This window comes from Thalassophryne amazonica, chromosome 18 (assembly GCF_902500255.1).
Source record: "Thalassophryne amazonica chromosome 18, fThaAma1.1, whole genome shotgun sequence".
In the NCBI taxonomy this organism is placed as follows: Eukaryota; Metazoa; Chordata; class Actinopteri; order Batrachoidiformes; family Batrachoididae; genus Thalassophryne; species Thalassophryne amazonica.
In genome coordinates, this window is record NC_047120.1 from 8593716 (window position 1) to 8607882 (window position 14167).

At 45.8% G+C, this 14167-nt stretch overlaps 1 protein-coding gene across 1 annotated transcript in view; it reads right to left on the reverse strand.

Moving 5' to 3' along the window:
• The window catches only part of ipmkb (inositol polyphosphate multikinase b), a 64372-nt gene that overhangs the window by 17482 nt on the left and 32723 nt on the right, over positions 1-14167 (reverse strand). The window contains exons 2-4 of the mRNA XM_034193632.1: positions 11647-11732; positions 10088-10184; positions 9740-9912 (exon numbers count right to left, since the gene is read on the reverse strand). Coding sequence (XP_034049523.1) covers positions 9740-9912; positions 10088-10184; positions 11647-11732 — 356 coding nt within the window. The remainder of the gene's footprint in view (positions 1-9739; positions 9913-10087; positions 10185-11646; positions 11733-14167) is intronic.

A 14167-nucleotide genomic window follows, 5' to 3' on the forward strand; every position in this document is an offset into this window, starting at 1 on the left:
GCTTCACACAACATAAAACAACAACAAAAAAACTGAATTAAAATTTTTAAACACAATAAAAAGATGACCATAAAAGAATACAAGAATAAAAACACATCATAACACTAATGATAAAACAGGGAAAACAAATGAGTCTTTAAATGTGACTTAAAAGTCTCCACAGTATCAGACTGCCGAATGTGTGCCGGGAGATCATTCCACAGAGCTGGAGCATGGTAGGAGAAAGCTCTGTGACTGGCAGACTTTTTATTCACCCTGGGAACACACAGAAGTCCTGCACCCTGAGAACGCAGGGCCCGAGCCGGCACATAGGGGCTTACCAGGTCAGCCAGATAGGGAGGTGCAAGTCCATGAACAATTTTATAAACTAATAACAGTACTTTAAAATATGATCTTGCAGCAACTGGAAGCCAGTGCAGGGACGCCAAAACGGGCATAATGTGGTCAAACTTTCTGCTTTGTGTCAAAAGACTGGCAGCAGCATTTTGAACCAGTTGAAGACCCCTAATCCTGGACTGCGGTAAGACAGAAAATAGAGCATTACAATAGTCCAATCTAGAAGAGACAAATGCATGAATCAAAGTCTCAGCATCAGCCATAGACAGGATGGGACGAATCTTCGCTATATTTCGCAAATGGAAGAAAGCAGTCCTCAGATTACTGCAGATTACCAGCAGTTATTGGCATGTACAACTGAGTGTCATCAGCATAGCAATGAAAGGGAATCCCAAAGCGCCGCAGTATATTCCCAAGGGGTGCTACATAAAGGGAAAAAAGCAGGGGGCCTAAAACGGATCCCTGCGGAACCCCAAACTTCATGTCCCTACAATCAGAGGAGGTGCCATTACACAATACACAGTAAGAACAACCTTATCTCAAGGTAACCTGGCCTCCTCTATTTCCCGTATTAGAGCTCATTGATCTTTTGGTGTTTCCAGATGCTTTCCTGCGTGGCATCCATGCTGCATGTTCCTGGCTCCCACATCACCTTCTGCACGACGTCAATTTGGAACTCATTTGTTCTCAGCCTCGGAATGCATTGCTCTGCCAACGTGCAGCTAAATTCCTGCATTTCTGTGAGATGCTGTTCTCATGCTGCTCTTGTTTCTGACTGTGCATGACCAAGAACTGTTTCCAGGAACTGTATTCAAGAACTGTTTCCAAAAACTAATTCCAAGAAATGTTTACCAAGAACTGTATGAGCTCTGATGCAGAACCACTAAGAACTTTCCAAGTCATTTCTAAAGCCAAGTCCTGCTTAACTGGAACTGCATGATAAGAGCAACTGACCTCTGACCTTCGAGGAAAATTCATGAACAGTGAACATTCCCGCCTTAAGCCTATAGTGAACTATTGTGCTGAGGGCTTCCAGTGTTATGAGTGCAATAACTCACCTCTGTTCTCCTCTGTCCTCCTAGTTCCTCGTCCTCAGCTCTCTGTGTTCCACCTGGTTCCAATTCCAGCTCCATATACTCCAAGACTTCAGCTTGTTCTCAGAGTCCCAAGTCTATCCCTGTGTGCACTGCGTCTCCCGAATGTCCACCACTATATTTGGGCCCGGTCTCGGCTCAGTAGGCTTCCTCCAGCTCAGCACCTCAGTTATTTATTATTGTAAATAAAGCTCTTTTCGTTCACAACCTGTCCTGGTCCTTGCCTCCAGCATTTGAGTTCATCACCTTGTAATGGTCCAGTCCCGTCCAGTCCTCTAACCTCAACAATTGGCATAGGATCAAATAAGCAGACATTACGAGTTTCATCAGTGTGCCTAGTGAGATACTATCAAATTCTGTAAATCTAGGTAATACCTCAGTAATGGCACCCACCTCAATAGTAGGGTGTAGTGGCTGGGTTAAGGCATGCTGGGATATGTTTAACCCAATGTCTTCTATTTTCTTCCTGAAGTAATCCAAGAAATCTTATGCTGTAAAAGGAGAACTACTTACAGGTGGTTGTCGATGAATAAGTATTGCCACCGTGTTGAAAAAGAACTTTGAATTATGCTTGTTTTTGTTGATCAAATCAGAGTAACAGGTCCGCTTTGTAGCCAGAAGTGCATAGTCTAAGATAGCATCATGCCACGCAAGGTGAAATACAAGGGCTGTCAATAAAGTATAGGTCCTTTTTATTTTTTTCAAAAACTATATGGATTTCATTCATATGTTTTTACGTCAGACATGCTTGAACCCTCGTGCGCATGCGTGAGTTTTTCCACGCCTGTCGGTGACGTCATTCGCCTGTGAACACTCCTTGTGGGAGGAGTCGTCCAGCCCATCGTCGGAATTCCTTTGTCTGAGAAGTTGCTGAGAGACTGGCGCTTTGTTTGATCAAAATTTTTTCTAAACCTGTGAGGCACATTGAAGTGGACACGGTTCGAAAAATTAAGCTGGTTTTCGGTGAAAATTTTAATGGCTGATGAGAGATTTTGAGGTGATACTGTCGCTTTAAGGACTTCCCACGGTGCGAGACGTCGGGCAGCACTCCCAGGCGCCGTCGTCAGCCTGTTTCAAGCTGAAAACCTCCACATTTCAGGCTCTATTGATACAGGACGTCGTGAGAGAACAGAGGAGTTTCAGAAGAAGTCGGTTTCAGCATTTTATCCGGATATTCCACTGTTAAAGGAGATTTTTTTAATGAAAGACATGCGGACGGGTCTGCGCGTCGGGACGCACAGGAAAAACCCCTCTGTGTTGATAACCATTTGTAAAATCCAGGCGGCTTTTGATGGCTTTCAGTGGAGTGAGTATATGAGAAATTGTTTAACAGCTGGACATGTTCCAACTTGTCCTTAAGGCTTCCAACGGAGGTGTTTTTCCTGTGGCGGAGCGTCGCGGCGGCTGCGAGCCGACGCTGCAATCCGTCCGCACGTCTTTCATTAAAAAAATCTCCTTTAACAGTGGAATATCCAGATAAAATGCTGAAACCGACTTCTTCTGAAACTTCTCTGTTCTCTCACGACGTCCTGGATCAATAGAGCCTGAAATGTGGAGGTTTTCAGCTTGAAACAGGCTGACAACAGCGCCTGAGAGCGCAGCGCGACGTCTCGCACCGTGGGAAGTCCTTAAAGCGACAGTATCACCTCAAAATCTCTCATCAGCCATTAAAATTTTCACCAAAAACCAGCTTAATTTTTCGAACTGTGTCCACTTCGATGTGCCTCACAGGTTTAGAAAAGTTTGATCAAACAAAGCACCAGTCTCTCAGCAACTTCTCAGACAAAGGAATTCCGACGAGGGGCTGGACGACTCCTCCCACAAGGAGTGCTCACAGGCGAATGACGTCACCAACAGGCGTGGAAAAACTCACACATGCGCACAAGGGTTCAAGCATGTCTGACGTAAAAACATATGAATGAAATCCATATAGTTTTTGAAAAAATATAATGGACCTATACTTTATTGACAGACCTCGTACATCTAATTTTGAACTACGCCATTTCCATTCTAGACCTCTTGCCTTATGCTTGAGGCCACGCAAGTAATCACTGAACCAAGGTGACTGTGTTTTGGGGGGGACGTGGTTTTAATAAAGGTGGCACAATCATGCCGAGCGTAGTTTTGAGTTCTGAGTTTAAACCACAAGACTGACTGGGCATTTTCCAAACGTGAAGCTAAGATATTAGGCAGTCTAGGTTTGAGTTCAGTCGTAGTTGAGGAGTTGATGCAATGCCGCAAAAGTTGTTGCACCATATTTTTGATGTTGCTCTGAGTTTGGTCTGCTTGAGGATTCGTCCTCAATATCATCAGATGAAGTTTTTTTCCTTATACTGCCGTCACACTAGAGGCAGAATGAGCCTGAATGCCGTCCATATGGAGCTGCCAGACAGCACCTCCAGTGCATCTCGTTTAGGGTGCCCAAAGAAAATATTGTAATGTGCAAAGTCTGTGGCACACATTCATTTTGTGAACTAGATATAAACATTGCACAATCAAACCAAAAACTCTGTGTGTCATTGCGAGTCAATGAGTCACTCAGCCACGCTGCAGCGCTTGTGAATTACCTAACAGATGAGAGGGAATGACACTGTATCTGTAATACGAGGTCTGTTAGAAAAGTATCCGACCTTTTTATTTTTTTCAAAAACCTGATGGATTTGAATCACGTGTGCTTACATGAGCCAACATTGAACCTTCGTGCGCATGCGTGATTTTTTTTCACGCCTGTCGGTTGCGTCATTTGCTTGTAAGCAGCCTTTGTGTGAGGAGGGGTGGAGTCTCTCGTTGTTTTTTCTTTGCAAGGAAATGGCGGAACGACTGGAGCAGCGCGACTGCATCAAATTTTGCCACAAACTGGGCAATAGCCAGGTGGAAACCATTCAGATTATTCAGACGGCTTTTGGTGATGATCCTATGGGCATCACACAGATTAAGGAGCGGCACAACCGGTTTAAAGACGTCCGCACAACGGTGGAGAGCAAGCTGCGCTCCAGTCGGCATCAACACGCTGAAACGACCGGATCATTTCCAAAGTGAACGCTGTGATGATGTGGGAACGTCGTGTGATTATCCGAGGAATTGCGGAAGAGGTGGACATCAGCACTTTTTCGGCACATTCCACTGTGACAGAAGATTTTGCCATGAAAAGAGTGGCGGCGAAATTCATCGGCACGAAGCTGATGGCGCAGCAACAGCGCCTCCGTGTTGAAGTCTCACAGGACATGTTGTAACATGCCCAGCTCGTCAACCATTCGGAAGATTCAGATGGCTTTTGGTGGCTTTTCAGTCGTGTGACTATCCGAGAAATTGTGGACAAGCTGGACATGTCAGGGCATGTTATAACATGTCCTGTAAGGCTTCATCACGGAGGCGCTGTTGGTGCGCCATCAGCTTCGTGCCAATGAATTTCGCCGCCACTCTTTTCATGGCAAAATCTTCTTTCACTCCACCGTTGTGCGGATGTCTTTAAACCGGTTGTACCGCTCCTTAATCTGTGTGATGCCCAGAGGATCGTCACTGAAAGCCATCTCAATAATCCGAATGGTTTCCACCTGGCTATTGCCCAGTTTGTGGCAAAATTTGATGCAGTAGCACTGCTTCAGTCATTCCGCCATTTCCTTGAAATGAAAATCCGCCGAGCGTGCTGCACATGTCCTCACACAAAGGCTGCTTACAAGCAAATGACGCAACCGACAGGCGTGAAAAAAAATCACGCATGCGCACGAAGGTTCAAGGTTGGCTCATGCAAGCACACGTGATTCAACTCCATCAGGTTTTTGAAAAAAATAAAAAGGTCGGATACTTTTCTAACAGACCTCGTATTATGTTATCATGGCTATAACACCCCATTCAGATGCAGTGCAGCGCTTGTGAATGCAGTGTTACATCCATAATGAGCATGATATCACAGATACATTGTCAGTCAACCTCATGAGTTAGATGTATTTGTAATATTATGTTCATTATGGATGTAACACCCCATTCAGATGCTCTGTGCTGTGAGTCAGTGCACCACAGCAAGACAGTGCATCTCAGGGGCCTGGTGCGGCACAGCACAGCGCTGCTGAACGGGGTGTCACAGCTGTAATAAACATATTATGACCGATAGATGCAACTGTTTACCAAGGCATTCCAACATAAATACAGTAAATGATCACCTCTAGAATGGCTCCAGAAGTGCGTCCCACTGCATGGCGACCGCCAGCCATGCTGCAGCCCGTGATAAAATCCATGTGAACCTGGGAGCGAGGTCACATGCCATGATCCAAGGGTGAAAGCGCTGTCCATTACAACATAAATATTCCATATGACATGGCGTCCCGCTGTCCAGCTGCGCGTTGCCCTGCAGGATGCCCCGCAGGATGCCACGCTGCACACCAGGGCACATAACAGTCGTTCGCAAGGTTCAGAGGGTCTGTTACGTGTGGCATTAGGTAACTGCCAGGACACACACGCAAACCATGGTGTGATCACTTCATGGAATTAAGGTTCTGGAGAGGGGGAAGGGCATGACCAGGAGGAAGGGCATGACCAGGAGGAAGGGGGGGGGGGGGGGGGGGGGGGTAACAGTGGGAGAGAGAAAGAGCACCTGTGAGAAAGGGAGGAGGCAGGTGGCCGTAATTATAGGTGCAAGCAACTGAAAATTTTTTGATTAAAAATTTCTTGAGTTGCCTGGGGGAGTCTGGGGGTATGGTCCCCCCGGAAACTTTGAAAAAATTATGCAATTTGGGGCATTCTGAGAGCACTTTGGTCAGGTTTTCTTGTTAAAACACAGTGGTATTTGACTCTTATACTGGAACAAAATATGGCTCAAGTTTTGATTTCATTACAATTTATTTTGTCAGGATTTCCCTCTGGACTCAGCCCTGAATTCTGTTTTTATCTTGTGTCATGTGTTTTGCTCCCCACCAGATGGTGTCCTCAGTTTTTATTCTCACCTGAATCCTATAAGTGACTGATTTGTGACGCAGATGATACCCAGCTTTATCTATCCATGAGGACACACACGAATGAGCTAAACTGCAGGATTGTCTTACAGACATAAAGACATGGATGACCTCTAATTTCCTGCTTTTAAACTCAGATAAAACTGACGTTATTGTACTTGGCCCCACAAATCTTAGAAACATGGTGTCTAACCAGATCCTTACTCTGGATGGCATTACCCTGACCTCTAGTAATACTGTGAGAAATCTTGGAGTCATTTTTGATCAGGATATGTCATTCAAAGCGCATATTAAACAAATATGTAGGACTGCTTTTTTGCATTTACGCAATATCTCTAAAATTAGAAAGGTCTTGTCTCAGAGTGATGCTGAAAAACTAATTCATGCATTTATTTCCTCTAGGCTGGACTATTGTAATTCACTATTATCAGGTTGTCCTAAAAGTTCCCTAAAAAGCCTTCAGTTAATTCAAAATGCTGCAGCTAGAGTACTAACGGGGACTAGGAGAGAGCATATCTCACCCATATTGGCCTCTCTTCATTGGCTTCCTGTTAATTCTAGAATAGAATTTAAAATTCTTCTTCTTACTTATAAGGTTTTGAATAATCAGGTCCCATCTTATCTTAGGGACCTCGTAGTACCATATCACCCCAATAGAGCGCTTCGCTCTCAGACTGCAGGCTTACTTGTCGTTCCTAGGGTTTGTAAGAGTAGAATGGGAGGCAGAGCCTTCAGCTTTCAGGCTCCTCTCCTGTGGAACCAGCTCCCAATTCAGATCAGGGAGACAGACACCCTCTCTACTTTTAAGATTAGGCTTAAAACTTTCCTTTTTGCTAAAGCTTATAGTTAGGGCTGGATCGGGTGACCCTGAACCATCCCTTAGTTATGCTGCTATAGACGTAGACTGCTGGGGGGTTCCCATGATGCACTGTTTCTTTCTCTTTTTGCTCTGTATGCACCACTCTGCATTTAATCATTAGTGATCGATCTCTGCTCCCCTCCACAGCATGTCTTTTTCCTGGTTCTCTCCCTCAGCCCCAACCAGTCCCAGCAGAAGACTGCCCCTCCCTGAGCCTGGTTCTGCTGGAGGTTTCTTCCTGTTAAAAGGGAGTTTTTCCTTCCCACTGTAGCCAAGTGCTTGCTCACAGGGGGTCGTTTTGACCGTTGGGGTTTTACATAATTATTGTATGGCCTTGCCTTACAATATAAAGCGCCTTGGGGCAACTGTTTGTTGTGATTTGGCGCTATATAAAAAAAATTGATTGATTGATTGATTATGTGAGAGACTATATAAACTCAGAACTGCTGTTTGAGAATTGTCACATACTTCTCAGAGCTTTGATCCTTGAGAACCAGAGACGTGCATGTTTTGCTGTCTGTGCCTTGCTTTCCTCGTTTTGCCTCACCAGCTTCCCAGTATCATCCATGATTAAGAGACCCGAAGGACCAAGCCTGACTGCTGACCTTGAACGCATCTTCCAAATGTGCGCTCATGACGCCGAAGCTTCCTGCAGCTTATGCTCAGGTAACGCTGGTCTCTCTCTCCCTGTAATTCCCACATTAGAGTGAACTGTCTTTTCCTACTGTTCCAGACGATTACAGTACGGCTTCCAAATGGACCTGGACCCTGGTACTAACTACCGACACAGCAACGTCACTTTGGAACTCCTCGGCTCCGGGTGTGGAGTGCGTCTCGACACAAATGGCAGTTAAGTTCCCCTCATCTCAGTGAGATCCCGTTCTCACTTGTTCCTGTTGTGACTGTGCTATGATGAAGAACTATTTCAACAACTCTGTCTAAGAACTGCACAAACTCTGATATCAAACAACTGAGAATTCAGTCAAGCTGTATGAAGTTGTGCTTAATTGGCGCTGCACTTCAACACGCAGCACTTGACCTGCGACTTATGAACTATGAACTATTGCTGAACAGTGAACTGTATTTCTTAAGAAGAACTGTATTTCCTGAACTCTGCAACAACCTGTGTTACATCTTTTATGAACTGTGACTGTGTGAGACTCCAGCGTTACGAGTGCATTCCACTCACCTATTGTGTCTTCTTCCTTAGTTCCTGGATGCAGAGGCATATGGCTGACCTGGCCCTGGTCTCAGAATCCTTTGTTGACATATTCCTTCAAGACTGGCTCGGGATACTGCAGCTCCCTAATTTCACCACTAGAGGGCGAGCCACTCTCCATACTGCAGGCACTCCTCAGCGTACCAATTTTTGTTTATTTATTATAAATAAATTTCTTGGTTTTTTTTGGTTACGCCCACAAACCTCAAAGGGAACAACTCAACTCAACTCGAACTGTATTTCTAAAGCACATTTAAAATGACAGCAGTCGACCAAAGTGCTGTACAGAAGTGGGCACCAATTAAACTGCAACAGGTGATTAAAAACAATAAAACACAGAGGTGCATCTGCTCATTTAGGGAACACCAGGGAGAAGAAATGGGTTTCTATGGAGGATTTAAAAGATAAAAGATTTATTAGATGGTCAGGGACCATCTAATATGGAAGAGTAGACTGTCCAAAGCCTCGGGACAAAGGCCCTGTTACCTCTAGTTTTTAGCCTGGTTTTTGGCACCTCCAACAACAGTTAATCAGAAGATCTTAAGACTCTGGTTGGGGTGTAGCAATGCAGGAGCTCAGAGAAGTACACAGGGGCTAGGCCATTAAGGGCTTCAAAAACATTTAAAAGAAGTTTAAAACCAATGCGATATCGGACTGGGAGCCAGTGGAGGGGGACCTAGACTGGCGTGATGTGGTCACACTTTTTCTTGCCCGAGAGAAGATGAGAGGCAGTGTTCTGAATGAGCTGAAGGCAGTAGTTGAGAGAGGACTGCATTGGCGTGGATAACCTTGTTGAGGTCGATCCCAGAAAAATAGGACTTGGTCTTGGCTAAAAGATGACTTGTTTTAACAACAGCACTGATCTACTGATCAAATTTAAAATCACCCCGAGGTTCCTCACACAGGACTGAATGTTGGAGCTCAGGGGGCCCAGGACATCAGCAAAGCAGACTGTGGAAGAGTTTCCTCCAAACAGGATCATCTTCGTCTGGGATTCATTAATAACTAGCAAATAAGCGTGATCCATGGTTTAACCTCACTCAGACAATCCAATAATGACAGCATTGAGTCATCCCCTAATGACCTTTAGTGGCATGTAAATCTGGACATTATCAGCAAAGCAATGAAAAGAAATTTGATATTTTCTATAAACACTACCAAGGGGCAACAAATACAAAAGAAAAAGAATAGGGCCTAAGATGGAGCCTTGAGGGACTCCACAGGTCAGTGGGACCATATCTAAAATAAAACAATTTAACATGCACATTCAAAGGACACTCACCCTCAACCCAAGGACCAGGAAACCTATTTCCTCCATCAGCGGGTACTTTTTGATCTGCTGTTCTCGTTTCTCCTGTGAAGCAAAGGGGTCGTAGCTCCGTTGGCCCAGTTTCACATCCATAATGCACGGCTTGGCAAAGCGACGAGTCACGTCCTCCAGCTTCAGGTACATATCTGAGTCAAGAGGAGGAATGACAGAATGGCGGGATCTAGACTGGGTTAACAATAGCTCAACAATGCCCAAAACATTTACAAGATGACCAAAGCTCTCCCTGTACCGCAGATAGTCATCTGTAGTACTACAGTTCAGAGTACGACAGAGACTGTACACACCGAATATGTCCATTACCATCAGAGCTGTCAGGGGAGCACCAGGTGCCGTAGTACTTGGGCAAGTGGTTCTGGAGTGCCAGAAGACATGGATCAGAGCAGTCCTCTGCATACACCTAGGACACACACATATAGTGTGCACAATCATATACACACACTTTACTGGCTGAATTTTCATCACAATCAATCAGTCTTGAGTACCGACGTTCTGTCCATATATGGTCAAACTCAACTGTGAAGTGACAGTCTGGTCCAGAAGTATTTGAACGAATCGTTTTGGGGTTTTTTTTGCCCCTGTGCAATGATCACAGACTCGTTGCAGCTTCAGTTTCACAGACAGGCGGCGCTATTTGAATGACTGCTGCAAATCAGTTCTGACCAGAGGGGGCACAGGTGTTGGGATTACTGTGGACATTATTCATGGGTGTTTTGTAGTAGGAATATGACATCAGTCATGCAGAGTAAGGTCAAATATTTATGTGATGCAGATGCACACTGCCTGTACTCAGCAGAATGCTGCGCTGTATGAATGCACATTGCGCTTATGTCAGAACAACTCAAACAGGAGTGAGCGTTGTGTTATTTCACTGCTGATGAGGCAAGGCAAAAACTGCAGAAAACATTACACATGACATGACATACTCTTAGCATGAACGCGCGTATTTCCTTTTTAACTATAATTAGGACACACAGGGTGTAAACGAACCCCAGGGTTTTATTTGTTTTTATAGATTTTCAAAACCAGAAATGTTTACATCTGAATTTTTACGTGAATTTTACCTACACAGTTACCTGCAATTTCACTTATTTTGATCCACTTTGATTGAATTCTGTGGACTCTGTAGTCATTACCTGGTCACATTATGTAGCAACATTTTGGGCATTGTATGAATTTTTCTAAACTCACTGAGCAGTTTTCCTTCATGATGTTTGCAGGGAGCAGTTTGGGTACCGAACTTTGGACCGAAAAGTTGAGTTCAAAAAACATTCCATTGTTCTAAGACAAGAATGTGAAAAATGTTTATTTCTGCCATCCAGAATGTATGGTGTTTGTGGAGTGTGATGGATGCAGCGACGTGCACAGTGCATGCTCCCTGACCTGTCCTGACCTTTACTGTCTTGACTTGTCCTGTGCTGACCTGACCTGTAACTGTGCTCAGCTGTACAAGCACCTATGTGAACAGCCCGTTAAGGATGGACGATATGTGGGTGGGTGTTGATGACGAAGGACGATATGTGGGTGGGTGTTGATGACGATGGACGATATGTGGGTGGGTGTTGATGACGATGGACGATATGTGGGTGGGTGTTGTTGACGATGGACGATATGTGGGTAGGTGTTGATGATGGATGATATGTGGGTGGGTGCTGTTGATGATGGATGATATGTGGGTGGGTGTTGATGACGATGGATGATATGTGAGTGGGTGTTGATGGACGATATCTGGGTGGGTGCTGATGATGATGGACGATATCTGGGTGGGTGTTGATGATGATGGACGATATCTGGTTGGGTGTTGTTGACAATGGATGATATCTGGGTGGGTGCTGTTGATGTTTTGCTCGTGTGTAAGTTACCATGCTGTAAAACTGCATCTCTCGCAGACCTCTGGGTGGAGGCTGGAGCTGCTTCAGAACTGTTCCATCTGGGTGCTGCAAAATGCCTGCAATAAGAGCAAATAATTCAGCAGTGATGATAGAAATAGGGCAGCACCGACAAAACATGAATTCCCAGCTGGATCAATCAATCAATCAATCAATTTTTTTATATAGTGCCAAATCACAACAAACAGTTGCCCCAAGGCGCTTTATATTGTAAGGCAAGGCCATACAATAATTATGTAAAACCCCAACGGTCAAAACGACCCCCTGTGAGCAAGCACTTGGCTACAGTGGGAAGGAAAAACTCTGTTGTATGGCTGGGGGGCCTGGCTGCCTTTTTGTTTCTGTCTTTTGTTTTTCCTTCCAGGTGGCTTGCATTTGGGACTGAGTGGCTGTGTAGCTGAGTTTATCAGGACCTCACCCTGATCACCTGCGGCTCGTCAGGACTCACAGCTGTGGTGCATCTACATGGATTGGAACATGGTGGCATTTAAGACTAGAGTACACAGTGTGTATTTGCCAGAGACTCGACCTTGTGACCAGACGGGTGAGATCGTCGTCTCAAGAGCCATCTCATCATCAGTGGATGCAGAGAATGTCCAGGTTTGATGCATGGTCTGTGAAAGAGGAGGGGGTGAGGTCTCACGCTCGTCAGCACACTTCCTGAGGTACGTTAGATTTTGTGACTAACATTTATACAGTCAGTAAATGTGGTGTCCCTCACACCTTTATTATATTGAGCTGTATGTTGGTCGTTTAAATCAGCTTCCACTGCAGTGGAGTTTTGTGAACTGGATGTTCTATGCCTGCAGGGTGGGAAGCTGATTAGTAACCAAGCCAGGAAGTGTTTGCTGTTTGTGCACCTTTGAGCGTTCTCTCTGTGTGTTGAGTGTGGACTCACATAATGATTCCTTCTTTCACAGACTCGGTTTGTCGCGGCCACCTGGGGGGTGTCGGCGGGGTCCTTGGGTCCGAATTGGTTCTGGCTCCGGACCGTTAGCGCTGCTGGAAGTGCACCGCAATCCACCTCGCCAGACCGCGCACTTTTATATTTATCACAGCACTGTTATGTTCATTAAATTCTGTTATCCTTTGTACCGTGCTCTGCTTATTTTATACTGGGTCCTTCAAACGCTGGTCGGTTCTCCGGGCTGCGTCCAACTCATAACAGTAGTCTCTGGCCAAACATCACGGACCCAGCGGTAGCAGAGACGGTAACGCGCCGGGAAGGCGGCAGCAGACGTTCAGAAGTTATCCGGATCAGTTGCGGGTGCTCTCCGCCCGGATGGTGCGAGTTGGAGAACCCATTACTGAATACTGATTTGAGCGCTCATGCAGCCGTGTTCCTGTGTGTGCCTTATCCGAGGGTCGTGGTGGAGTGTGACTGGCGACAGCTTCGCGTCGCACTTCGACCGGATAAGAGGTTTAAACGGGAGCTGCAAGAGTGTGTCTGTAATGGGTGCACGCGCACGGCGGAGCTCTGTGGCACGGGTCGCTGTGCTTCCCGTGTGACAGTTGTAGCCCCGTTTCCCCGGATGAAGATAACTACTGCGTCTGTTATGTCAGCTCCGGTGTTATTTAGTTAAATCACATTTTTGGTTGTGTTACACAGAGCTGCGCACAGAAAGGCAGCATGAGTTTGTTTTCTCAGTTACCAAAGGGGGTGTTTCATTTTTAGCACTTTGGCTCCCTCTTTTGGTGACTGAGTCACATTACCGTCAAGCTCTTAAGTTGGAACAGGTGTGTTCCATTTGTTTGAGCTTGACGGTATAAATCACTTATTAGTTTTGTGTGGGTGTTTTTTGAGTGGGATTTTTTTTTTACACTATTAGTGTCTGGGGTCGTGTCCCTGCAGTTCTGTCTGAAAAAAAAAGAAAAAGGACCCAAGCAACTTTATGTTAGTCTGTTAGTCTGTCTTCTTAATTCTTTCAGTTTTACCTCCCAGGGTTTGATGGGACGGTCCCCTGGGGGGTCATGGGGGGGTAAATGGGTTGTTTTTTCTTTTTTTTTGTTTTGTTTTTTGTTATGCCCTCTCTTCTCCTCTGACTCCAGCCGGGTGAGCCGTAGAGTCGGCGTTGCTGGAGTGGTGCAGTTTGGTTATGCTGGGCGTTTCCCAGGTAACCTCTGCACCCGGGAGGGGAGGGGGGGGTTTGGGGTATTTTCTTTTTGTTCCCTCTCTTCTCTTCTGGCTCCAGCCGTGTGAGCCGTAGTGTCGGCGTTGCTGGAGTGGTGCAGTTTGGTTATGCTGGGCGTTTCCCAGGTAACCTCTGCACCTGGGGGGGGGGGGGGGTGTTTTTGTTTGTTGTTTCCCTGTTCCACCTCCGGCTTCAGCACGCCTTTGAGCCGTCTGCCATCGGCGTGGCTGAGGTTTGGGGCAGTGGGATATACCCGCAGCTGGTGGCTGGTTTAGAAGTCGGAGGAGTGGCGCCGTTTTGTGCCGTCTACCATAACCGCTGTTCCACTCCTCCCGGTTGGCTTCTGGGGTATAGTCACGGTT